General features: G+C 37.8%; 1 protein-coding gene and 6 gene segments (V, D, J or C); all 7 read left to right on the top strand.

Moving 5' to 3' along the window:
- LOC125274624 (polymeric immunoglobulin receptor-like) overlaps positions 1–27,711 on the top strand; it is an 859,185-nt gene that overhangs the window by 614,506 nt on the left and 216,968 nt on the right. The gene's annotated exons all lie outside the window — the stretch shown is intronic.
- Positions 1,923–2,461, top strand: LOC125274862. The segment is given in 2 exon segments: positions 1,923–2,036; positions 2,115–2,461. Coding segments are annotated over 2 exon segments (375 nt in total).
- Positions 8,243–9,356, top strand: LOC125274918. The segment is given in 2 exon segments: positions 8,243–8,832; positions 8,910–9,356. Coding segments are annotated over 2 exon segments (372 nt in total).
- Positions 11,063–11,624, top strand: LOC125274847. The segment is given in 2 exon segments: positions 11,063–11,202; positions 11,283–11,624. Coding segments are annotated over 2 exon segments (381 nt in total).
- On the top strand, positions 11,763–12,705 carry LOC125274935. The segment is given in 2 exon segments: positions 11,763–12,222; positions 12,365–12,705. Coding segments are annotated over 2 exon segments (366 nt in total).
- On the top strand, positions 19,519–20,176 carry LOC125274779. The segment is given in 2 exon segments: positions 19,519–19,626; positions 19,719–20,176. Coding segments are annotated over 2 exon segments (486 nt in total).
- Positions 20,415–21,276, top strand: LOC125274794. The segment is given in 2 exon segments: positions 20,415–20,799; positions 20,927–21,276. Coding segments are annotated over 2 exon segments (402 nt in total).

Raw genomic sequence — 27,711 nt, 5'->3', positions numbered from 1 at the left:
AGGAGGATTAACAATGAGATAGAAAAGTTAGAATCATGTAATCTTAGTGCTTTTTTTATGCAAAATAACTAAATGAATAGCTTTAAACAAAGTTTATCTATAAACGGGTAACACCAGTGACGGTACCACCAGTGATATTTTCATAAAAAGGTAACACCAGTGACAGTAACACCAGTGACATTTTTCATAAAAAATGCATTTTACAAAATGGCTGCTGCAAGGTGTCAACCCACATGTTGTCAATCATGATATATTCACTAAATCAAGTAATTTAATCCATTTGTATTCTAGTTTTTTAAAATTCCCTAGCAATAAAGTAGGTCACACCAGTGACTTCAACTAAAAGCTTCATATGAAAATATGATTTTATAATTAAAATATCTGATAACTGAAAAGAGATAGTGGACTTTCCATTGGCCTTTCTTCATTGATCTTCAGGAAACAGGTAGAAGGAAGTCAAGTGATGTCATCAGTGTGATTTTTTCTTTCAAAATAAGAGATTTTTGTTAAAGGTAACACCAGTGACACAACACCAGGGGACCACTACATTCATTATATATTTTATAATATTTATTTAGCATTTGTTTTTTTTATGTCATTTACATTATATATTTGATAGTTATGTATACATTATTGTATTTGAAATGGTAGAAAAACCTGTTTGTGAGCTCAAAATAAAGCACTTTCCCTCTGTACATGACTGTGGGGACGAGCACTTCTGTGGCGCTTGGAATTTTTATAATTAATTAAAAAACAAATATTGCCACATTGATGGCTCAACAAGGTTTCATTGTTCAAATAACATATTGTTTCATATTAAAATATAAAAAATTGTAATCCTAAAGTGTTTTTCAAGTGTAATATTTCTGTAAAGTCTAGGGACAGAAAAGTGGACGTTTCTGTAGAATGACCCAGTTAGTGTGTAACTCTTCTGCATCATCATATCAGTAACACCTCTTCACATTTTACTCTCCATGTTCACTCTCCAATTCAACTGTATATAAACACAAATTTAGCTCAACAATAATCAAACATGCCCAATAAAATTATAATTTAATAAACATAGCATCAATGTAGTGATTTAACCTCAACAAGTAATTTTGACATTTTGCTATTTTCTAGCCAAATTGAATGCTTTTAGCATTCAATAGACTGATAGATGCTCTACATTGATGTAATTTATTTTTATTCCACAGATATAGGTTGATACTTTTTAGTTTTCATCTAAAACCCACATATAAGTGATATCAATGTGAGTGAGTTTAATTAAAAATTAAAATTTGTAGTTTTTTTTTTTTTTTCCCTTCTATTAACAATTAGACAGAGTATGACTCATTCAGTGAATTGCTTTCAGTCATTTTATTTCTAAATAATTGTGATGCTATCTAAGCTGGAATAGCAGATGTGATTCTAACCAAATTAACATTGTATGCATTGACTTTCTTTGTATGGAACAAAAGGCACTAACTAACAGATATAATAACAGCTAAGCTCAAAACACCCATAATAAACACTTTACTTTTACTACACCCACACCAATACAGCCTGATTAATTCACTTTGATTTCTGCACTTGGCCAGAATTAGTAATAATTATATTAAATCTAAAACATTGCTGAGAAATAACAAATGAGTAGATTGTTCTATCTGTCTGGTGTTGATTTGATTTGAAGATTTAATGCAATTTGAAATGCATGTATTATTACAGATCCTAAAAATTATTCAGATTCAAAGAAAATTGAATAACAATATTGTTTCAAATCAGTCAGAAATCAGTCAAGAATATTTGAATCCATTTTCTCAGTTCAGTTTTACCACAGTTTTGCCTTTGTATGCAAATTACATGATTTAGGGAGGGTCAGTGTAACAAACTCTACTTGCTATAAAACCAAGTTCTCCGTCATTGCTTGTGTCCTGCAGCTGCAGTGCAACTGAATATCATTATCATTATCATTATCATTATCATTATCATATTTTACAGTTTTGGGGTGATAATGGAAATGCTACTGTATGGAGTTCTGCTGTTGATTATTTCATGTGAGAAATTCTCAAATTCTTCTCAGTTAAAGGTGCACTGTTCTAACTAAACTAATGTTAATTTTCTTTATCTTTCAGGTGTTAGTGGTCAGTCTTTGACCTCCTCAGATTCTGAGGTGAAAAGACCAGGAGAATCAGTCACTCTGTCCTGCAGTGTGTCTGGAATCTCAATGAGCAGCTACTACATGCACTGGATCCGTCAGAAACCAGGGAGAGGACTGGAGTGGATTGGGTATATAGACACTGGCACAACTGCATATTATGCTCAGTCTCTTCAAGGCCAGTTCTCCATCACAAAAGACACCAGCAAAAACATGTTGTATTTAGAGGTGAAAAGCCTGAAGACTGAAGACACGGCTGTTTATTACTGTGCAAGAAGCTCACAGTTACACAAAAGACTGCAGGGCTGAACAAAAACTATTCATGCATGAGATCACTGAAGCAACTGTACTGCAAACATCTTCAAGATTCAAAATCTTACTTGTTGTGATATGTAACATTTCCTCATAAACAACTTCCAAAATCAGTGTGTATAAAGGTGGCCATCAATAGGATAATTTTTCTCTTAAATAAATGTACAAATAAATGGCCAAATAAATTAAATTCAACTGAGCAGGCTATGTTCAGAGTACATCTGTTCAGTTTACAGCTAGTCCTAAAGAGAATAAGCATTTTCATGATTTCCCTCAGGATCTCCCTATGGGTTTTTAGAATGTATTTAATGTGTTTTATTAACTTGAAGAGACAAACATACATTTTGAAGCCACTTAAAAAAAAAAAAAACGTGACAAATGTGTTTACATGCTCAACAAATCAGACAACCATTGTATATAGTTCTTATATACTGTAGCAACTTGTTAGCAACTTACATTTCATAAAAGAACAACAGCAGCTTTTAAAAAACTAAGATTTGAAATACAGTGTGACTGTAATTGGCTTTTAATTTGTATTTATTTTAAATGGATTTGATTCAGACTCAATGTAGTGTTCTTCTGCAGTGTTTTGAAATTCTGACTAAACACCAAGTTAAACCGTAGCTAATGAAGACAGTCGTAGTAAGGTTCATCACTCTTCGTCATTAATATGTTGCAGTGAAAACGTCTCGGGTTACGTCTGTAACCCTGGTTCCCTGAATAAGGGAACGAGACGCTGCGTAGTCGCTTTGGGAACGCCTCAGCATGATTACATCTTGAAGCACTCGTGAAATCAAACCAATAGTGTAGCGGGACGTCAGAGCGGGTGACGTCACGGACCAGGAAACTATAAAGCACCCCTGAGAACAAAGAACGCCAGCTTCTGATATGGATGAAGCAGACGCTCACAGGCGTCCAGGGAGTATGGCTAAGCTACGCAGCGTCTCGTTCCCTTATTCAGGGAACCAGGGTTACAGACGTAACCCGAGACATTCCCTTTCATGGGAACATCGACGCTGCGTAGTCGCTTTGGGAACGCTATCCCAACAAGGCCATAAGACCAAATGCCTGTTTTGTTATTATTTCAGGATGACAGGACTGAGGACCCTGGAGTGGAGCCCAAATCAAGGTTATAAAACCTAACAAAAGTAAGCTGAGAAGACCACCCAGCAGCATCACATATGTCTTGGAGGGGAACCCCCGACATCAAAGCCTTTGAGGCAGCCATGCCCCTGGTAGAATGTGCCCGGACAGCTAAAGGAGGGGGCTGTCGGGCCGATTTGTAAGCAAGAGAGATGGCCTCGACCACCCACTTACTCATTCTCTGCTTAGACGCAGGACCTCCCTTATTAGGAGAACCGTAACACACAAACAGTTGTTCAGTCTTTCGCCACAGGGCAGCTCTGTGGACATACGTGTCTAAAGCCCTCACCGGGCAGAGCAGATTTAGTTTTTCCTGATCCGGATTCGTAAAAGGTGGAGGACAGAAGGCCTGCAGCACAATAGGCCCTGGAACATTAGTAGGGACCTTAGGAACATATCCAGGTCTAGGATGTAAAAAGGCTTTGACCATTTCAGGTGCAAAGTCCAAACATGAAGGAGCAACCGATAGCGCTTGTAAGTCCCCGATTCTTTTGAGGGATGTTATGGCCAAAAGAAATAAGGTTTTGAGAGTAAGGATCTTCTCAGATGCTTCCTCTAGAGGTTCAAAGGGAGCCGCAGCTAACCCTTCCAACACAATGGCTAAGTCCCAGGAAGGCATTTTTGTGCGTACAACAGGCCTCAGCCTCTGAGTACCACGGAGAAAATGTACAACTAAAGGGTTTTTACCAACCGAAAGACCTTCTATTTTTGCGTGATAAGCGGAAATAACAGCAATATAAACCTTCAATGTAGAAGGAGTTAAACCCTCCGAGAACTTCTCTTGGAGAAATTGCAGTACTTGACTGATAGAAGAGTGGAACGGATCCACCTGAGAGTGGCTACACCAAGTAGCAAACAGTTTCCACTTATACGCTTACAGTTTTCTCGTGGTTGGAGCTCTGGAGTGGAGAATGGTCTCTACAACCTCAGTTGAGAGACCAGATTCTACGAGCTCTGCCCCCTCAGGGGCCAACCCCACAGTTTCCATATTTCTGGGCGCGGGTGAACTATTGCACCGCCCAACTGAGACAAGAGGTCTTGTCTGACAGGAATCTCCATGGGGGAATCTTCTAAGAGGGATACTAGATCCGTGAACCATACTCGGGTCGGCCAGAACGGGGCTACCAATATTAGATGGACCCCGTCCCGGCGAACCCTCTCCAGAACTCCGGGGAGCAGAGCGATCGGGGGAAATGCGTACAGACGCAGCCTCGGCCACGTCTGTACCATAGCATCCAACCCCAGAGGGGCTGGATGGGTCAGAGAAAACCACAACGGGCAGTGAGACGTCTCTTTCGAGGCAAATAGGTCGACTTGTGCACGACCAAACTTTTTCCAAATCAGCTCCACCACTTCGGGATGGAGCCTCCATTCTCCGGGCCTCGGCCCCTGCCTCGACAGGATGTCTGCTCCCACATTTTGATGTCCCGGGATATAAGCTGCTCTCAGAGAGAGAAGCTTGCCCTGGGACCACAGGAGGATCTGATGAGCTAACTTGCACAATTGGCGAGACCTCAGACCCCCCTGATGGTTGATATAAGAGACCACCGACATGTTGTCTGACTGAACTAACACGTGAAGGCCCCTCAGGTCTGGGAGGAAGTATCTGAGTGCTCGAAATACCGCCATCATCTCCAGCTGATTTATATGCCGAGATCGATGATGGCCCTCCCAAAGACCTTGAGCTGAGCGACCACTCATGATCGCTCCCCACCCTGTGAGAGAAGCATCCGTCGTTAGCATTTTGCGACGACAAGGAGCTCCTAGCACCAGACCTTGGGATAGAAACCAGGGCTTCTTCCACACCGCCAAAGCACGAAGGCATCGCCGCGTGACCTTGATTGTGCGAAAAGGATTTCCCCTCGGAGAAAACCCCCTGGTTCTGAGCCACCACTGTAGGGGTCTCATGTGCAGCAGGCCAAAAGGTATCACGTTGGACGCAGCTGCCATCAGACCCAACATTCTCTGAAATTGCTTCACAGTGAGTGACTGGCCTAATTTCACCCCTTTCACGGTTGAGAGAATGGAATTCATCCAAGCAGGGGACAAATGTGCCTGCATCGAAGTGGAATCCCAAACTACCCCTAGGTAATTGGTAGTCTGAGCCGGTAAAAGCACACTTTTCTTGCCAACCCTCTCAACCCATCAGTCTCATCAGTCTCAACCCTAACCTATTCATATGGGACAGAACTACATCTCGATGTTGAACTGCCTGTTGCTCTGATTGAGCTAGAATCAACCAATCGTCGATATAATTCAGCACGCGGATGCCCTGGAGTCTCAGAGGAGCCAGCACTGCATCCACGCACTTCGTGAAGGTGCAGGGTGAAAGGGATAGGCCAAACGGAATAACCCTGTATTGGTAAGCTTCGCCCCCGAAAGCAAACCTGAGGAACTTCCAATGCGAAGGATGGATTGATACATGGAAGTACGCGTGCCCCGAGACACACGAGGTGGCGGGGTTGACAGAACGGCCCCCTGAGGGCACCGAAGACGGGTCAACTTTATAGATTTTAATTTTTCTGGACCCTCTCTGGAGGGGGCTGCCCTCGGAAGTCCTGGACCCCTCGTGTCAGGACTTTTTCGCAGCCTTCCTGGCAATAATAACAGCCCGCAGATCTGTTTTACCCCGGGAAGGTTTCACTTGTGCTGTCTTACCCGGTCCCCAAGATCTTTTCGGGGGAGCACGGGTGGCAACACTTTGTTTTTGCTGCGCTCTATGCGCAGATGAGGAGCTTGTAGATGCCTGAGGCTGCTCCCGCTCAGCAGCCTCAGCAGAGCGGCGAGGGAAAAAAATTTTGAAAGGCTGCAGACTGACGTTTTGCCTCCTGGAACCTCTCGACGACTGATGTTACGGAGTTGCCGAAGAGGCCCTGAACAGACACTGGCGCATCGAGAAGCACTGCCTTATCGCGTTCTTTGATATCCGATAAGTTCAGCCATAAATGCCTCTCCGTGGCCACCAGGGCTGCCATGGAACGGCCGATTGTTTTTGCCGTCTCCTTGGTGGCCCGGAGAGCTAAGTCAGTCACCTTTCTCAATTCTTGAATGCATTCAAAAGATGCCTCGCCACTCTGATCTATTTCCCCCAGCAGGTCAGCTTGGTATGCCTGGAGGACCGACATAGTATGGAGACATGCTGCCGCCTGACCCGCTGAGGTGTAAGCCCTGCCCACCAATGCTGATGTTGTACGCAGGGGTCTGGTGGGCAAAGTCGGGGATTTTAACGACGATGCTGACTCAGGCGAGAGATAGCTCGCGAGCGTCTCTTCGACCTGAGGCATCGCCGTATAACCGTGTTCTTTCGACACCTCGGTGTGGAGATCTGGAAAGAACAGCAATCCCCGGGGCTGAGGTTGTGCTCGGGCAGGGAGTAAGCGCTCATCTAATTTGCTTTTAACTCGCGCTTCAGGTCTTTCTTCTGGCCATTCGATATTTAATTTAGCCACTGCCCGAGTCAATACCTCTAAAAGCTCCTCATATGCTGGAGATGCGGGTGGCGGGCCCTCATCTCCAGCACCGGCGCTCGCTACATCCATCTCCTCGGAGACAGATAAGCGAAGCTCCGGTGCCTCCACTCTGGGGGAAGAAACCGCTACGCGTGCTTCCGCGGCCAGAGAAGAGGCAGCAGATCTGGCAGGTGAGGGTCGAGATAGGGCAGAACCCGTCTCTAACCCCTCTACCAGATCCATTTGTGAACCCCAGGAGCGAAGTCTACGCTGTGCCTCGGCAGCAGTGGGACCCGTGCCCTGGGGAACACTCACCGCGGCGTCCTCCTTTTTGTCAAAGAACGCGCGGCGTGATCGGAGTACATGAATGAAACAATACAACAATATTCAATGTCCATGTCTTGATTAATCATCTAATTATAAATGTCTGTGACAAACAATCACTGCTGTTCTCACTGTAGCAGATATAATGGCTATTAACATCACTGTTAGCTCTGATCCATGAAGCTTTAACAACTTATTAAACGTCATCTTTTCAACAAAATCCTTACTAATATATAATCTTTAACATGTATAGCATTGCCTCTATGATGGTTTATAGTGGATGCAAAGGATTACTAGTGAGAGCACACCTCATTGTTTTCATGTAGAACCAGGAAGGACACATAACAAATAATACTATTTTTTACAAATGAGGTAGATAAACAGAAAAGTAATTATGAACTTCACATTTTACCTAAGAACATGTATCAACAAAAATAAAGCAGACATTTGAAAGTTAAATTTCTTAAAAGGCAACACGCTCAACAATATTTATTTCTGATAATTTTCTACTATTTTCTATAGGAAAACTTTTATATTGCATTTCCCATTAACTAAAGGTTTTAGAGTGAATCATTGTACTGTAATTTTTTTAGTCTGACTTTACTTTTATTTATGCAAAGTCTGCTGGAGAATGGGCTTTGCAAATGAAAATGCACTTTCTGCTTTATAAACTTTTTTTTCAGTGTTTTATCAGAGAATTTTTTAAGACACTATGGGGAAAAGTGTCCTCAGAATTACCTGTTTTTTAGTTAGCATAATATTTCTGTATGGGCAGTAGGATTTAGAAATACATTATTCATTTATTTTTCATTTTTTATACTATGTCATAACTGACTCCTGTAGACAACCTTCTTACTGTTATTTTAACAAAGTGCAAAAGGTCAGACACTGACTGAGTCTGAGTCAGTCGTCCTCAAACCTGGGAAAGAACATAAACTGAGCTGTACTTTCTCTGGGATTGAAGTTGGTGATGCAGTTATTTCATGGATAAGACAGGCTGAAGGGAAAGGGCTCAAGTGAATCTCACATATTTCTGCTCCAAATGGCAGAAGCAAATATTGCTCTTTACCATCTCCAAAGACAAGTGTAAACAGTAAAATGCAGGTGTATCTGGATTTGGATATGGATTTGAATAAAAATTTGGATTGACTAAAAATATATCAATTATTAATTGGTATTTGGTAACCAGCTCCTCTGATCAAGAAAATAAGAAATAAAAAATAAAAAAATAGCCTGAAAGTCAGAGAGGCAGACATGGTTACAGAGGTTAATAAGGGCACAGAAAATGTAAATGTACCTTTAGAGGGCAGTCTATGCAAACCAACTTCTCCTAGTTCCCTTTAAAAGAAAAGCCCCAGTCTGTTTATCTCCATACATCCGTTTTGACTGTTGCAGCAAGTTCCTCCTTTCATAACATGAACATGAATATTTGGCATTTCATCTGTATGATGATTGTATCTCAAAAAGGTAATTTTGACATTTTTCTGTCAAACAGAACTTTAATTTAATACAAGCTCTTCATTGATTTGTCTTTTATTCCACAGGTATCAGTGGTGATGAAATCCGATTAGATCAGTCTCCTGCTGTGATAAAGAGACCTGGAGAAAGAGTGAAGACCTCCTGTAAAATATCTGGTTTTACGATGACAGACTACTACATGCACTGGATCAGGGAGAGGCCAGGGAAAGCTCTGGAGTGGATTGGGAGAGTAAACACTGGCTCTGGTAGTGTTACTTATGCAGATACAATGGAAAACCACTTTACTTTGAGTGAGGATGTGTCTCAAAGTACACAGTATCTTGAAGCCAAGAGTCTGAGAGAAGAGGACACTGCTGTTTATTACTGTGCTCGACAGACACAGTGACTCCATCTGTTGAAGCAGCTTTACAATAACTGAGAACTAATGAGAAAAGACCATCCATTGGACTATGAATCATATGCTTGCTCTCGTTATCATGATTATGAAGTAATATATACACACACTGATCAGGCATAACATTATAAACCACCTTTCTAAAATTGTGTTGGTCCCCCTTTTGCTGCCAAAACAGCCCTGACCTGTCGAGGCTTGGACTCTACTAGACCCCTGAAGGTGTGCTGTGGTATCTGGCACCAAGATGTTAGCAGCAGATCCTTTAAGTCCTGTAAGTTACGAGGTGGGGCCTTCATGGATCAGACTTGTTTGTTCAGCACATCCCACAGATGCTTGATTGGATTGAGATCTGGGGAATTTGGAGTCAACACCTCAAACTCGTTGCTGTGCTCCTCAATCCATTCCTAAACCATTTTTGCTTTGTGGCAGGGCTCATTATCCTACTGAAAGAGGCCACAGACACCAGGGAATACCGTTTCCATGAAAGGGTGTACTTGGTCTGCAACTATACTTAGGTAGGTGGTACGTGTCAAAGTAACATCCATATGGATGGCAGGACCCAAGGTTTCCCAGCAGAACATTGCCCAAAGCATCACACTGCCTCCGTTGGCTTGCCTTTGTTGTGGCAAACAAATCAACCCGACTCTACTGCATAAGAGATAAATACGTCCAATTGTCTTTAAAGGTTTTATTTCTTGCAAGAAAGGTCAGACATGTCATACAGAAACACAAGTAGCTGCAGAGTGTAAGACAAAGAACGAAAGCTTCCCCTCACTTTTATATCTCTAACCTCCAAGGCCGAAGCCTCTGTCCTTTTACCATATTAGGAACATCTCTTAGCGGCTGTAACTTTCCACACATTGTTAGTACAAACATGTTTTTAACAAACATCTTGCATGTCCCCATACCATATTTTCCTCTTTCTATTTCTAACATCTATGTTAACATTATGTTAAACATTACCACTTAAGTCAACATCATACCCTGTTCCATAAGGACTTGAAAGCCTTAGTGATCTGAAACAAAAGAAGACGACAACCAGAAGGTGCACAGTAATATGCTCATGCTTATAATGGGGAGGGAGGGTTGGTTGTGAGCAGTTTGAGCATATACTTACCAAGCAGTAATGCCACATATATATGTCCCATGTCTAATAGGAGAATGGTAGTGATTGGAGCGATTTGACAGCTGACCGCATCAGCTATTCGCAGCACTACGCCTGACTGAACTAACGCTGTGCTCGATTTCCTTTTCACCTGGGCAATTGATGTTATGTAATTATCATTATTGGCTTCTTATTGTTGTTTAATTATGTAATTAGCATGAAGCATTCTTACAGTTCCTGGCAAATAAAATTTTATATTTGATTTATTCTGTGTTCTTCTGAAATTGTTATTTCAGCTGATTAAGTTGAATCTGGTGTTACAGCACATTAATGTGCAGAATGAGTCAAACTGAAGGCTCATAAATGAATGGAGCAGCAAACACTTCATCTGAGACCTTTTGATTTCTGTCTATCAATGACTTAGCAGTTTGTATGAACGTGACTTTGTTGTGAGAAAGCAGTTGCAGCCAAAGGTATTAGTTCCCCCTGCATCCTCTGACTATGATCAGACTGGTGATTTTGTGTTCGTGAGATCTGTGCCCTGGCTGTTTTGAGAATCGGTGTGACATCGGGTCAATAATGAATGACTGTAAGTGAACAGGCCTACTAAACAAATATTCAAATTAAAACAACTAGATTAAAAATCCTTACACCTGCGAACCTCTATATATGCAAATGATTCAGTAGGGAGGATCAGATTCACTCAGACACTCACAGGACTGTATTATAAACTGAATCCTCAGTCAGTGTTTATGTTCTGCTGCAGTGTAGATAAATATCTTCTTATTCTCTTCATTTGACAGTTTTATGGTGATAATGGAAATGTTACTTTATGGAGTTCTCCTGATGATTATTTCATGTGAGAATGATTTCACTTCTCCAGATTATTGTTGTCAATTCATTTTCCTAAATCTAACATATTTTTTCTCTGTTTTTCAGGTGTTAGTGGTCAGTCTTTGACCTCTTCAGATTCTGTGGTGAAAAGACCAGGAGAATCAGTCACTCTGTCCTGCAGTGCATCTGGATTCTCAATGAGCAGTTACTGGATGGCTTGGATCCGTCAGAAACCAGGGAGAGGACTGGAGTGGATTGGGTTTATATCTGGCTCAAGTGTATATTATGCTCAGTCTCTACAAGGGCAGTTTTCCATCACCACAGACACCAGCAAAAACATGCTGTATTTAGAGGTGAAAAGCCTGAAGACTGAAGACACAGCTGTTTATTACTGTGCAAGAGAGTCACAGTTACACAAAAGACTGCAGGGCTGAACAAAAACTATTCATGCATGAGATCACTGAAGCAATTACTGCAAATTTCCCCACAATTCAACACGTTACTTGTTTAGAAATGGTTTTAAAACATTTCAATACTTCTGTATAAACAACGTCCCAAATGAAAGTATGAATTCCTGGGCTGGTAATAAGGAAGGTCAAAAAGATAATAGATTCAAAGTTTGGAGCAATGATCATTGAGTGAGATACATAACCTGAAGTGAGTGTACTGTACATAAGCACCTGCTAAATGAATCTGAAAATAATAGGCTGTTGTTTGATTCAGACTCAAGAATAGTCAATCATGCCAAATCTGATCAAGTGAATTAGTACACTGCAGTGGCAAATATCATCTACAATGAGCAAGATGAATCCAGATATAGGGTTGATTGTTTTTTTTTCTTCTTTTCCTTTGGTCTGACCCTCCTTTTATTGATATAAAATCTGCTGGAGGATGGGCTATGCAAATTAAAATGTACTTTCTGCCTTATAAACTCTTCATATTTGTCTCCTTTTCAGTGTTTTGTCATTGAGATTTTTAACAAAAACTGCTGCAAAAATGGTCCTCAGAATTACTTGTTTCATAAGCATACTCATCTCTATGGACAGTAAGTAAGATTTATTTTCAAACAAGTCGGTGTATTTATATTTTATTAATTTTCATCTCTTTGCTGTCAAGTCATGTCTATTTTTGACTTTATTGCTAAAACTCAAGGGTCTCATAAATGATAATATCTTTTATTTTAACAGTGTGCAAAAGTCAGACACTGACTGAGTCCGAGTCAGTCGTCCTCAAACCTGGGAACGAACATAAACTGACCTGTACTTTCTCTGGGATTGAAGTTGGTGATGCAGTTATTTCATGGATCAGACAGGCTGAAGGGAAAGGGCTTGAGTGGGTCTCATTTATTTCTGCTCCAAGCGGCAGAGACAAATATTACTCTAAAACTGTTGAAGGACGATTCACCATCTCCAGAGACAACAGTAAAATGCAGGTGTATCTGCACATGACAAATCTACAGGCTGAGGACACTGCTGTTTATTACTGTGCCCGAAAAACACAGTAACACAAGAGGCTGCTGAGCTGTACATAAACTGTGATTTAGAGAAACTGTTTGTGCCACACGTGATTCAAAAATAATTCACATATGTATCTGAAAAAAAACAATCCATCCCTCATTAATGAATGCCAACTTTAAAGCATATATAAAAAAATAAAAAACACATGTATTCACTCATCTCATCTCTATGATCAGTGTTCACACCAAAAACACTTTAAAAAAAACTAAAAAAAAACTATTTTTTTCCTTATATTGTATGTTTTTCTGGAATGTGTAAAGTTTTCATGATTCTGGGATTGGATAAGGATTTGGATCAACTAAAATGTATCCACTTAACTTTGCTCTGTAATTATCTACTAGTATATGAAAAGTAACAAACAATACACTGAAAGGCAGACATGGAGGTTAATAAGGACACAGAAAATGTAAATGTACCTTTAGAGGGCAGTCTATGCAAACCTACTTCTTGTCCCTTTTAAAAGCCCCCACTCTATTCATCTACAGACACAAAACTTGACTTTCCTGCATCAGGTTCCTCTTTTCATAACATGGCAATGGATATTGTGTCTAAACTGGGTTTTATCTTCATGTTTGCTCTCACAGAATGTAAGAAGAGCTTTTGAAAACCTGTTGACAATCAGACTTATTCATGTGTTGTAAATGTTAATGTTGAACTGTTCATTTTTCAGTCTGTTGGTGTCAGACACTGACTGAGTCTGAGTCAGCGGTCATTAAACCTGGAGGATCTCACAGACTTACCTGTACAGCCTCTGGATTTAGCGGTGACCCGAGCTTGTCTTGGATCAGACAGGCAGCAGGAGGAGGTCTGGAGTGGCTGGCATACATCTCATCTGGCAGTGGCTCTATATACTACTCTCAGTCTGTTCAGGGACGGTTCACCATCTCCAGAGACAACAGCAAGAAACAGATGTATCTGCAGATGAATAATATGAAGAATGAAGACACTGCTGTATATTATTGTGCAAGAGAGCCACAGTGACAAATATAACTACAGTACTGCACAAAATCTGAAAACAACCATATAAACAGCTCTCTATTAAATGTTATTCTTAATGTTTTTATAAATTATAAGATTTGGGATCTGTGGTGGACAGCAATATTTTCAGTAAATAAATTAAACTGATTAATTTAATTAAATAGTCTTTTCATCAAACAAAGCAATCAAATCTTCAGGAGACTTTCCATGTGTCACAATCACCCTGTTTGGACTCTTTTTGCACTATTTCCTGCCACAAGTTGTCGCCATAGTCACTGATTTGATTTGTCATCACTGTCAGCTGTTATCAATAATCACCTCATTTGTCTGTATATTTAAGTTCCTGTGTTTTCAGTTCACATTGGTCTGGTCTTGTTTATGGTTGCGTTTGTTTGTTGATCTTTGTTTGGATTTACTTTGTGGATACTATTAAATACTGTGTGAACCTTTCATTTTTGTCTTTGTGCCTTTATATGCAGCATAAACATAAGAGTATGGAGTAATGAGCTTATGGACTAATTTTATGGTGCCTTTATCATTAGTGGAGCTCTGCTGGTCACCATTTACTTTAATTGAGAGCAGCATGAATATTTTTCTTTTCTTTTTTTTCTTTTTTCTCCCTACAAGATAAAATAGTCATACAGGTTTGGTTTTGGTATGGCATGTGAGTTAGTAATTAATGGCAAAATTTTTCAAAGCATCTGTCTAAAACACCAACCTGATCTCACAGAAATTCATATACACATTTTATATATGAATGTATATAAAGCATTTAACATGCTTGCTCTCAAACCAAGTCGCATGTACTGCTTGTCACCATGATTGTAACTCTCCAAAAACCCACATTAACAGAAACTTTTCTGAATTAGCATAACAAAACATTAATCAGACTACTAAATCTCCCACTTAACATTAATCTTACACAAAAACAAAACACAACTTATAACATTTAATTTTAGCATTTACTCTCCCTTTTGAGTGCCATGGGCAAAGCATGCTGGGAAATGGAAATCCCAGCCCAGTTTCAGTTAAACTTAAGTTGATCTAAATGAAAAGAAATAAGTTCATAAAACTCAAAACCATGAAATAGTTCAGTTTACTTAAAGGTGCCCTAGAACTTTTTTTAAAAATTTGTAATATAAGTCTAAGGTGTCCCCTGAATGTGTCTGTGAAGTTTCAGCTCAAAATACCCCTTTTTTTTTTTAATTCATTTTTTTAACTGCCTATTTTGGGGCATAATTAGAAATGAGCTGATTCAGGGTGTGTGGCCCTTTAAATCTGGTGCTCCATGCCCCAAGAGCTCACGTTTGCCTTAAACAACATAAAAAAAGTTCACACAGCTAATATAACCCTCAAAATGGATCTTTACAAAGTGTTCGTCATGCAGCATGTCTAATCGCGTAAGTACAGTGTTTATTTTAATGTTTACATTTGATTCTGAATGAATTTGAGGCTGTGCTCCGTGGCTAACAGCTAATGCTACACTGTTGGAGAGATTTATAAAGAATGAAGTTGTGTTTATGAATTATACAGACTGCAAGTGTTTAAAAATGAAAATAGCGACGGCTCTTGTCTCCGTGAATACAGTAAGAAACGATGGTAACTTTAACCACATTTAACAGTACATTAGCAACATGCTAATGAAACATTTAGAAAGACAATTTACAAATATCACTAAAAATGTCATGTAATCATGGATCATGTCAGTTATTATCGCTCCATCTGCCATTTTTTGCTATTGTCCTTGCTTGCTTACCTAGTCTGTTGATTCAGCTGTGCAGATCCAGACATTCTGCCCTTGTCTAATGCCTTTCATCCAGACGTTAATACTGGCTGCCCTTGTGTAATGCCTCAATCATGGGATGGCATATGCAAATATTGGGGGCGTACACCCCGACTGTTACGTAACAGTCGGTGTTATGTTGAGATTCGCCTGTTCTTCGGAGGTCTTTTAAACAAATGAGATTTATATAAGGAGGAGGAAACAATGGAGTTTGAGACTCACTGTATGTCATTTCCATGTACTGAACTCTTGTTATTTAACTATGCCAAGGTAAATTAAATTTTTGAATCTAGGGCACCTTTAAAGTGAATTTGACTAATTTGAACTAATTTGTTTAATTTAAGTTTGTCCTACTCAAACCAATTAATTATTTTGAGCATAAGGGTTTACAATGGAAAGGTAATTTTGACATTTCCCTATCTTCTAGCCATAATCATTCAAAACAATGACAGAAGCTCCTTCATGTAATTTATGTCTTTTATTCCACAGGTATCAGTGGTGATGAAATCCGATTAGATCAGTCACCTGCTGTGATAAAGAGACCTGGAGAAACAGTGAAGATCTCATGTAAAATATCTGGTTTTACAATGACAGACTACTACATGCACTGGATCAGACAGAAGCCAGGGAAAGCACTGTGGATTGAGAGAGTAAACTCTGGTGGTAGCTCTTGCTCTGATTATCTTATCTATGCAGACTCTATGAAAAATCACTTTACTTTGAGTGAGGATGTGTCTCAAAGTACACAGTATCTTTAAGCTAAGAGTCTGAGAGAAGAGGACACTGCTGTTTATTACTGTGCCCGAAGAACACAGTAACACAAGAGGCTGCTGAGCAGTACATAAACTTATGTGATTTAGAGAAATTACACGTGCCACACGTGATTCAAAAATAATTCACATATGTAACTGCAAAAACAATCCATCCCTCATGATTGATGTCAACATTCAAGCATGCAAAAAAATCAAAGAAAGAAAAGAAAAAAGGCATGTGTTCACTCATCACTCATCTCATCATGGTTAGAGAGGTTAAAGGATTAGTTTACTTTCAAATAAAAATTAGCCCAAGCTTTACTCACCCTCAAGCCATCCTAGGTGTATATGTGTTTCTTGTTCCTGATGAACATAATCGCAGAAATATTAATAAATATCCTGATGCATCTATAGGCTAATGGCAGTGATAGGGTTCAATGAGTATGAGCTAAAGAAAAAGCTTAAATCCACATCCATCCATCATAAATATGTGCTCCACACGGCTCAGGAAGGTTAATAAAGGCCTTCTAAAGCGACGCGATGCCTTTGTGTAAAAAAAACAACAAATCTATTTTTAAATAAGTTATGAAGTCAATTATTGAGCTTCCGCCATACCACCTTCCATATTCAACGTACACAGAAAGTGAAATAAATGTTTTTGAAAGCCTAAATGCATATTATTTGTAATTTAATTCAACTGTATTATAGTTTATATTTATATTAAATGCAATTAGTTGAACTTAAGAGTGATTTTTTGACCCACTTAAATAGTATTTTATCTTTTTAAGTACATTCATAAATGCTTTAACTGTCTTTGAAATATGGTTAAAGTGTACTTCCAAATGTACTGAAAAGCAATTAATGTGGACTAAATTATACTTTAATGTCAGTTACATTTACACTATAAAACTTTATTTATTACCTGAATTCAAACTGAACGAATCAATTAAACTTAAAATCCTTAAGTTGAGTTTACTCTAATGATTGACTAAACCAACACTAAAATATAAGTGAATTTAACTCCATGTATATGAGTTTACAATACTCATACTTATTGGTTTAGGGCAATCAGTTTTCTCAAATGGTTACCGTAACTTATCGGGTTTTACATATTTGTAATGACATTTATTTCTTATAATAAAATTGCAATTTAGTATATTTAAAATGTATTTCAAAAATCTATTAAAGTGTATTTAAAACACACTATAATGTATTTTAATAAGTACCCTGTAAAGAACTATTTGCTGACTCAACTTGACTATTTGCTGACTCAACTTGAAAAGAGACTTCCTGATACCATTAATTGTAAATGAACCTACCAATTTTTCAGATCTGTTCTTCTAAAAAATATTTGGATTATCTTTAACGAGCAGCATCATGAGCTGTTTATTTCCCCTATTTTGTCTTAATGCCAGGTATGGGAATGTAAGGTCATTTTGACATTTTCCTATTTTCTAGACAAGAGCAATTGAGTACACTGATAGATGTTCTACAATTATTATTTTTATTCCACAGATATCAGTGGTGATGAAATCCAAATTAATCACCTGCTGTGATAAAGAGCCCTGGAGAAACATTGAAGATCTCCTACAAAATATCTGGTTTTACAATAATAGACAAAGAACCGCAAACTTAATTTAAATGTAGTAGTAGTAGTAGTAGTAGTAGTATTGACCTAATTTATTAACTTAAAATCTTAAAAAAGGGGGTACTTCAAGTAAATATATTAGGTCAAAGGGGTTCAGCTGAAGAAAAGAAAAAAAAAAAATGTGGGGAATCCCTGCTGTTACAAACTGCTCCAAAACTAGGTTGGAGATCCAAATGCAGCTTTACAAGACAAAAGCCTTTAAAAGATGCAGGGCCCTATTTTAACAATCTAAGCACATGGTCTAAAGCACATGGCACATTTACTTTAGACCAGGTTTCAATTGGTCAATGGCACAGTCTTATTTCAGTTGCCTCAAAATAGCAACGCCTCAACAATGCGCCTAAACACACCTTGTTTTCAGACCAGAACATGGGAGCACAAATAGGATTTGCTATTTAAACAACGTGAGGCTGGATGTGAAAATGATAACTGCGTCGGGCTGAAATAAGCAATAAACACTTGTGTCGCGCCGCATTGCACCAGGTGTATGATAGGGCCCACAGTAAAACATGGTTAAATGACTCACTGAGTGATTATTCAAATAGTAATTAATGTGTTCATCAGGAGCTAATTACTAGATATGCAATGTTGTCTCCTCAGTTGTCTCCTCCCTCTCATATTTGTCTCAATTCTGTCTCCTCAATGACCTTTAGTCATGGCTTAAATGCCAGCTGCCAAAAGCTCAAACACCCTATAAAAATATAAAGGGAAAATATATTGCCTTTGTTTGATCTAATTGTGCTTACAGGGTTATTTATTATTAGGAGAGGCATGTGACCATGCCAACGGAATAGTCTTCAGGAAAATTCAACAGCATCCCAGATGAGAAGAGTCTTTCTGAAATTTATGACTCACCTGTGACACTTATACCAAAGATTTTGTGTCAAAGATAATGACTTTAAATTAACTAATTTGTGTAAAGAACAGAATATTATGTTCATATGTTGCTAGAATTATCTGTGCTGTTAACCTAACAGAACCTGTAGGATTGACGTCAACTGATTATCAATATGACTATAAAGTACTAGTGTTTCTTTATCCTAAGTTAGTTTCTCACTGAACTTCAGATTTGACTCCTGGTCTTCATTGAGCATACTAGTATTTATGTGGTCTAACTGTAAATTTCCTTACACAAACTTACAATAAAATGTTGGCAAACCTCTGTACTGACCTACAAAGATACTGTAGAAAAAAAATAATAATATATGTATGTCTCAACTAAAAGAACATTTATACACATTTATGAGAGTTTTAGACTAAAACATTCTCTGTATAGTGAGCATTGTTGAATTGTATTGTTTGTTACATGTGAATTGGAGGCACAAAACATCACATCAATGAGATGTATAAAATACAGTTTCATTAACCTGTCTGATAATATGAAATTGTATGTGTTCTCCATAAATGTGTTTGCATTCCCCCCCCCCCCCCTTTCAACACAAAGAGAGACCAAAATCAGTTTTTTTTTTTTTTTTTTTTTTTTTTTTTCCTATTTTAACCAATTTTTATTCAATAAAAATATATTATTTTATTTATATTTCTGATGTCTTGCTGAACAGTGCTGAAAAGTAATCAGGGTGTCAACAAATTTTGCTCAGTATTGTAAATGACAAGTGTTTTTCCTATATGCAAAACTGCTCAGTTTTTCCACCCCTCGTTGTGTTTTAAAGGGAGCCGTTTGTGTTGTTTATCTCCCACTAGAGGAGAGAGCTGAAATCAGCATAAATCATGTACTCTACATCATTACTGCTGCTTTTGGCAGCAATGACCTGTGAGTGTCTTTAACAGCAAGTAATATAAAACAGATATTTGTATAATTTCTGCATAATTCATCGATTGTGTATTGTTGTTCTCTCTTGACAGGTGTGGAATGTAATATTGTCCTCACTCAGCCAAACTCTATAGTTCTGCAGCCGGGACAATCATTTACTCTCACATGTGAGGTGTCTGGATATTCTGTTACCGACAATAGCTACGCGACAGCCTGGATACGACATCCTGCAGGAAAAGCTCTGGAGTGGATTGTGCACATATGGGGAGGTGGAGGCATAACCAAAAAAGACTCACTGGCAAACAAGTTCAGTATCTCCAAAAGTGACTCCAGCAGCACAGTGACTCTTAATGGAAAAAATCTACAGACTGAGGACACAGCTGTGTATTACTGTGCCAGACGACCACAACATGAGAAAACAGCACAAGCACTGTACATGAACTACTATAGTCAACATCCTTTCTGTTTCTACAAAAAAAAAAAAAATCTCATTCATGACTTTATAACCACCATTATATTATCACTCATGTATTAAGTATGACACTTAAAGGGATAGATTACCCCAAAATTAAAATTCTGTCATCATTTACTCACCCTCATGTCATTCCAAACCTGTGTGACTTTCTTTCTTCTGAGGAACACAAGGAGAATATTTTAAACTTGTTTTCTTTGTATGAATTTTGTATCAATTTTGTGTTTCTCAGAAGAAAGTCTTACAGGACTGGAACAACATCAGATCAAAGGTCAGTCAAATGATTTTGTGTGAACGATCTCTTTAATGATGCCTAATGAGCTTTTATGAGTGTATTTTGTCCAGCTCTAGGCCAATACAAATGACATTTAAGCCATAAATACATGGAAGATGCATGTAAACAAGATCAAGACTCGAGTGATGTTATTATCATTACTGCCTGCATAATGTTGTTTTTAGATCTCCTCTTTGTGATTCCTATACAAACCATAGATGCAAACTGAAGCTACAAAATCGTATCCTGATTTAACTCGGTTAATAATATGCAAATGTTCACCATCCACATGAGAGAATAAGAGTGTCAGTTTCCTCGAGTACAGGATCAGTCACTAACACTAGGACAAAAGCTGTGTGGATGTCCTGTCTGACTCTGAAATCAATCATGAGTCAAATTCTACTCATTTTGTGTGTTTTTTTACCATGTGAGTGGATTCATTCAATCTCATCAGAAAAGTGAATCTTTCTGTTGCTGACTGTAATTATTCTAATATTTATATAGAAACAGATGAACTGAGACTGACTCTCACAGTATGTTTTTGTCTTTTTCAGATGTTTCTGGCATCTCTCTGACCTCGTCTCCTGCACAGATTAAAGCTCCTGGTCAATCAGTGAAGTTGTCCTGTCAGATCTCTGGATATGCCCTCAAAGACTATGGCACAGCTTGGATCAGGCAGCCTCCTGGAAAAGCCATGGAGTGGATCGGGATCATATGGGGCAGTGGATCGATAGACTCTGGAAATTCCTTCAAGAGTCGCTTCACGATTTCCAGAGACACGGACCGGAATGAGCTGTACTTAGACATCAGCAGCCTGCAGACTGAAGACACAGCTGTGTATTACTGTGCAAAGACAGACACAGTGGCTCAGCTCAATGTGAGAAAGTGACAAAAACAGATCTGCAGATCATCAACACAAAGATCAACACACTCAATGCCTGATTCATGCTCATGATCATATTCAAACACATTACCAGACAAACACACACACACACACACACAGACACTAATTTAATTTATATGAATAATAAAAAACTGTATATAAAAGTGTATTGTAGAAATGTATCAATGCTAATATATTATATAATATAGTCTACTATAGCAGCAGAGCTCCACAAGAGGGAGTCACTAACTTAAATATTAAACATGACCCGTTTCTGAAGACTTAATAATTATCAAACAATTATTTTATTACATTGTGACATAAATTATTATAAACAATTAGCATACTGACATCATTTAAATTACATGAAGAAAACAGATAAATTGAAGTCCACAATAAACAATTCTGGACTTAGTAATTCCTCCTCCTCACATTAATAATAATAATCATGTACAAGGCCTGAGAAAGCAGATTATGCAAATGTGATGATTTACCTCTATATAACACACAAATCCAGATCACTGTTCACTGTGCAGTGAAACAACAGGAGCAGAATTTACATTTAGCAAATGTTTTGACAATGGTGCAATGAGCATCTGGTATTTCATATTTGTGGTGATTGTTTCTCAGTACTACGGTGGCCTAGAGAGCTCAACGCACTGCAAATGAGGAAAACACATGCAAATAGAAAAAACACCAGCAAATAAAGAAAACATCTTGATCATTTTGACAACACACGTGCTGCAAAAGTTCACAACACCCAAATACAAAAATGCGCTGCAAATAGCACAGACCAGGCCCAGCAAACTCAAGACCCCTCTGCGATGATCTGAATGATGATGATGATTTTAGGCTACTTTTATTTCATAGCACATCACCACATAACCGACACGCTGCAATAATACGTTAGATTAGCTACTCCTCATTAAAAAAAAACTTGTTTAACACGAAATAGCTTATATTCTCTTTTTCACTATGTATGGGCCACAGGAGAAATATTAAGAAAATAAATTAAGGTTATACCGTTATAAGAACGTGTTGAAGTAGAGCTCTCATCACTCAGATTTTACACTCACTTTCTGCAGTGAATAATTGACTGGGATTTAAGACTTCACCTAGCGCCATCATTGTTTAAAATGCCAATTCCAATATTGTGATGTGACATTTGTCTTTATCAACAATTGCTCGCAAAATGATTGACAATGATTCACATTTGATAATAAAATAAGTAAATAAGTAAAAAAGTAAAAAATAAATTGTTACATCAATTATTTTTTATTGCTAATAATTTATTATTAATAATAAATTTTCACACAAGCCCCCCTGAGAATTGTAAAAGCCTTGTCATTTGTCCTGGCTCCAGGACTGGCACAGACCACAAGGAAAAAGTTTTATGGGGACACCAACAAGTGATGAACCTGGCCGGGCCCACATATTTTTCAGTGTTTACTCTTCAGTGGTGTAGCAATGGCCTGAAAGGTGAGTTTTTGTTGTTGTTTATTATTTGAACACCGTGGTCATATGTGCATTGTGAGTATTAGCAGTGCATTTCTGTATTTGGTTGTGTTGTGAACATTTGCAGCGTATTTTATTTGGTTGTGTTGTGAACTTTTGCAGCACGTGTTGTCAAACTGAAGAAGATGTTTTCTTAATTTGCTGGTGTTTTTTCGGTTTGTATGTGTTCTCCTCAGTTGCAGCGCGTTGAGCTCTCTAAGCCACCGTACAACAAGGTAATTTGACATTTGTGTTATTCTAGAAAACAGCACTATAGAAGCTCACTGTTAATATGATTTATGTATTTTTTTTTTTTTTCCACAGGTATCAGTGGTGATGAAATCCGATTAGATCAGTTTCCTGCTGTGATAAAGAGACCTGGAGAAACAGTGAAGATCTCCTGTAAAATATCTGGTTTTACAATGACAAGCTACTGGATCAGGCAGAAGCCAGGAAAAGCTCTGGAGTGGATTGGGGGAGTAAACTCTGGTGAAAGTTCCGAATCTGATTATCTTATTTACGCAGACTCTGTGAAAAATCACTTCACTATGAGTGAGGACGTGTCTCAAAGTACACAGTATCTTGAATTCAAGAGTCTGAGAGAAGAGGACACTGCTGTTTATTACTGTGCTCGAGGGCCACAGTGACTCCATCTGTTGAAGAGGCCCTACAATAACCACAGAAATAAAAGACCAGTTATTAGTCTATCACTGCTAATTTACTATTATTATTGTTATTAAATTATTATTATTAAATTATTATTATTATGATTTTTAAATATTAGTTGTCATTGTGATAAGATCATCATGATTTTAATTCTCTCTGGTTCTTAAATTCAGACACTTTCTTGTTTGTATCTGAAATCTACTCACCATTTATATGACCATTGAAAGGACATAGTTTACTGTTGATGGAGATTGCAAATTTTTGATCTTCATTCAGATTTGTATTTATTTGTTTCTAACCTTAATTATTTTTCATCCAGCTTACTGTAACTCCATGCCAAAAAGTGATCAGTTCATTCAAATGTACAGTACTCTTGCTTTAATTGCTGTAGTGACGCTCAAAAATAAGCAAAGCCACACATCAGTGCAACAACCACCACTGTCAGTCACATCCTGAAATGCCAAAATGTCTCCTTCCGTCCTCCTCACTGACCTCATTTAGCCAGACCCTCCTCAGGGTATCACATACAAGCGCCAGTCCTCCAACAACAGCACAGATCTACAGCTTTCTGATGAGCATCAGTTGAGTGAAAATAAAGGTATTTCTGTGTCTGTGACCATCACAACACCTGCGGTGTTTACTGAGCTTTGATGACTGCTGATCCGAAAATAAGTTGACTACTAAAAAGAAACAGCTGAACAGCAGTCATCAGTTCACAATAAAATATACATGACATATGAAATTTGTTACTGCATTCTTTTAGTTATTTTGGTAAGTACAACAATGCTTAAAAGCACTAACTTGATGAGAAATATACTTTTAAAGAGAATAATAAACTTTAAAAAAATGTCCATGATATTGTAAGTAATGTTTCTTTACCTGAAAAATGTGTCAACATTAAGTGTAACTGCAATTTACATTAAAATAAATAACATTAAAATCAAAAACAGTGAAGACTTTGCCTCCTCATTTCAGAACCCCACTGCACGCCACTGACCCAAACCATCATCTGTACTTCACTTGCTCATCTGCACATGGTGCTGACTGATACCGCTGTTGCTTTTATGATTTCCCAGAACAATAACCAGAAACGTTATAAAATAGCCTATTTTCTTACATTTACAATATCACATTACTATAATTAGATAAAATGATAAAAACACAGATATAAAAACTGTGATGTTAACATGTTAACAAACCTTTATATATTCAAATAATTTCATAGGGAGGATAATTCATATGTCATTCAAATACCAAGGGACTGCTATAAATTGAATTGAGTCAGTACTTGTACTAAATATCTTCTTATTCTTTTCACTTGAAAGTTTTAGGGTGATAATGGAAATGTTGCTCCATAGAGAAACTTTTAATTCTTCTGAATTACATACAGTCATCTCATTGTTCTATTTCATCAATTATGTTTCATTATTATCACATTAATTTCCCATGTCTTTCAGCTGTTATTGGTCAGTCTTTGAATTCTGTAGTTAAAAACCCTGGAGAATCCGTTATTCTCTCCTGCAGTGTGTCTGGTATCTCAGTTGGCAGCTATCAGTGCTAAAATCAATCTTGCATCACACTAATATGAAATAAGTTTAAGTTTAAAAGGTATGCAAGGGAAAAAAAAAATACTGGCATAAATTCCAAACTGAGTGAAGAGAAAAGGGTGAAAACTCATGTGAAAATAAACTATACTGACTGAATAAAAAATAGACTCAGAATCTAACACAATTTGAGCTATTATTTCTAGTCACTAAATCATTTTGAGTCTTACATTTTTTACACTTTTTATACATTTCATATTCAACATTCAAATTAAACTTCCGACTGGCATAACAGATTGTGTTTCATGTGGTGTTCAATATTTCAGCTCAACCTCGTGAGTAATCATGTTTTGTACATTTGTTTGTACTGTTGATACAGGCAGCTTCATCCTGTGAGGCTTATTAACTGTTAAAGACGCTCATTGCAAAAATATAATATAATAGTAGCACATGGTTTAAAAGCCATCGACCTCAGGACAAAACATAATCAGCCATGTTTGTGCTACATGTGGTTAAAAACAGTATAGCCTGAGAATTACCTGTTACCAAAATGTCTTTTATGTATCAACAAAATATTAATGCATAAGAAAAAAAAGACTGTAAAAATTACTATAAGTAAATGTGGACTACACACACTGACAGAAATAAAGTCAGGTTGATACAGCCATATTTTGTATTGTTTAAGACTTGAATAAAAAGTTATTTTTGATGGTAACATTTTTATGTTACCTGACAAAGCATTTATTACAATGTGTGTCACGTTATCATAATATATATGTATATATCATTTATACATTATCTTCATCACTGAAGATCATCACTGATTAACAGTGAGGGCAGTGCAGCAGATTTTGTTTAGTTTTTAAGACCCTCCCTTAATCAAATGAAGTCTGAAACATCGTCCTGTTCTCTGTTCAATAAATGCTTTGATTTTTCACACTTCTTCACACACCAGAAACACAGTTTTTGCATGGAACTGCATTGGTCTTGAAGAAAGATGAATCTGAGTTATATTATTATATTTGTACTGGTTTCATGTAAGTTTAAATCTGCAAGAAACTTTCTAAACATGAATATTTAAAACCAATGCTGTTTTAATTCTGCAGAGATGTATAAAGTACTAGAGACCCAGACTTGAGTAAAAGTACAAGTGCTCTATCAAAAAAGTGACTTGAGTAAAAGTTGAAGTGCTCTTTAAGCACCACACTTAAGTAGAAGTACTAAAGTATTCAAAAATTTTTTGTACTTAAGTATTGCAAGTAGTTTATTTTAAAATTTACTACTCAAGTACTGAAAGTAAAAGTACAAGTATTGAGTGCGTGAAGACCACTTGAGATGCAGACAAGTTGAGATGCTTTGTTTGTTGTCAGCACTTTGATTTCATTACCAAAAAGTTTATTTTGACTAATAGTTCTACCATATACAATTGAATAAAATTAACAGCTAGCTAACAACAACTTGCTTTTTGCACTTTTTTTCTGTTTTCACCTCACTCCAGTCTAAACTAGGCTAAACTACCACTCTTACTAAAAAAAAAAAAAATGGGGTAAGCACACTTATATTCTCATTTCAAGAGGTGTTCTGAGTAAATGATTTGTTTGTAACACTTTATAATATGGTTTGATTTGTTAACATTACATTAGTTAATGTATTAGACTAATAACCAACATGAACTAACCATGATCAATACATTTGTTACTGTATTTATAATTCTTTGTTAATCTTAGATAATAAAAATACAGCTGTTCATTGTTTGTATATGTTACTTCACAGTGCACATTAACTATGTAAACAAATAGAGAGCAATTTGAGAGCAAGACAGCGCTCGTGTTGTTTTAAGACGGCAAATGCTCGCGCTCTCCCTCTCTCGCTGCTCGTATATGCGCCCTGACAAGGGTTGGTCTCCTTCCTCACTCTCACAGCCACGATCACTTGAAGTTGAAGGGGTGGAAGGTAGTTTTTGGTTCGTCTTTGGTTGATCTTTTTAGCTGATGAAAAGGCAGAACGGGAGCACGCGCAGCTTCTTAATCACTTGATTCGCTCATTGATGCGTCAGCTTCATCAACATTTTTATAATTGTAACGAGTAACAATGCAGCACATAAAAAAATATCGGAGTAAAAGTATTAAACTCATCGAAAATATGTACTGAAGTAAAAGTGGAAGTAGGAGAAAAAAATAATACTCTAGTAAAGTACAGATACCGCCTTTTAGTACTTAAGTACAGTAGTGAAGTAGTTCTACTTCGTTACTATACATCTCTGTAATTCTGTGAACATTTTGTCTTAGTTCCAGATGCACATGGTCAATCACTGACCTCTTCTGGCTCTGAAGTAAAGAAACCTGGAGAATCAGTCACACTATCTTGTGTGGTTTCTGGACTCTCCCTTAGCTGGCTGCACTGGATCCGTCAGAAACCAGGGAGAGGACTGGAGTGGATCGGCCGAATTAATGATGGCACTGGAACTATTTATGCTCAGTCTCTACAAGGCCAGTTCTCCATCACAAAAGACACCAGCAAAAACATGGTGTACTTGGAGATAAAAAGCCTGAAGACTGAAGATACAGCAGTTCATTACTGTGCAAAAGAGTCACAGTTACACAAAAACCTGCAGCTCCAGTCAAAAACAGAAGTGCAGACAGACATGACTAGAACATTTACAGTACAGTCCAAAAGTTTGGAACCACTAAGATTTTTAATGTTTTTAAAAGAAGTTTCGTCTGCTCACCAAGGCTACATTTATTTAATTAAA

This window comes from Megalobrama amblycephala, linkage group LG1, assembly GCF_018812025.1.
Source record: "Megalobrama amblycephala isolate DHTTF-2021 linkage group LG1, ASM1881202v1, whole genome shotgun sequence".
Lineage (NCBI taxonomy): Eukaryota > Metazoa > Chordata > Actinopteri > Cypriniformes > Xenocyprididae > Megalobrama > Megalobrama amblycephala.
Note: the sequence above shows the minus strand (reverse complement) of the source record. Positions and strands in the feature narration are given on the sequence as shown.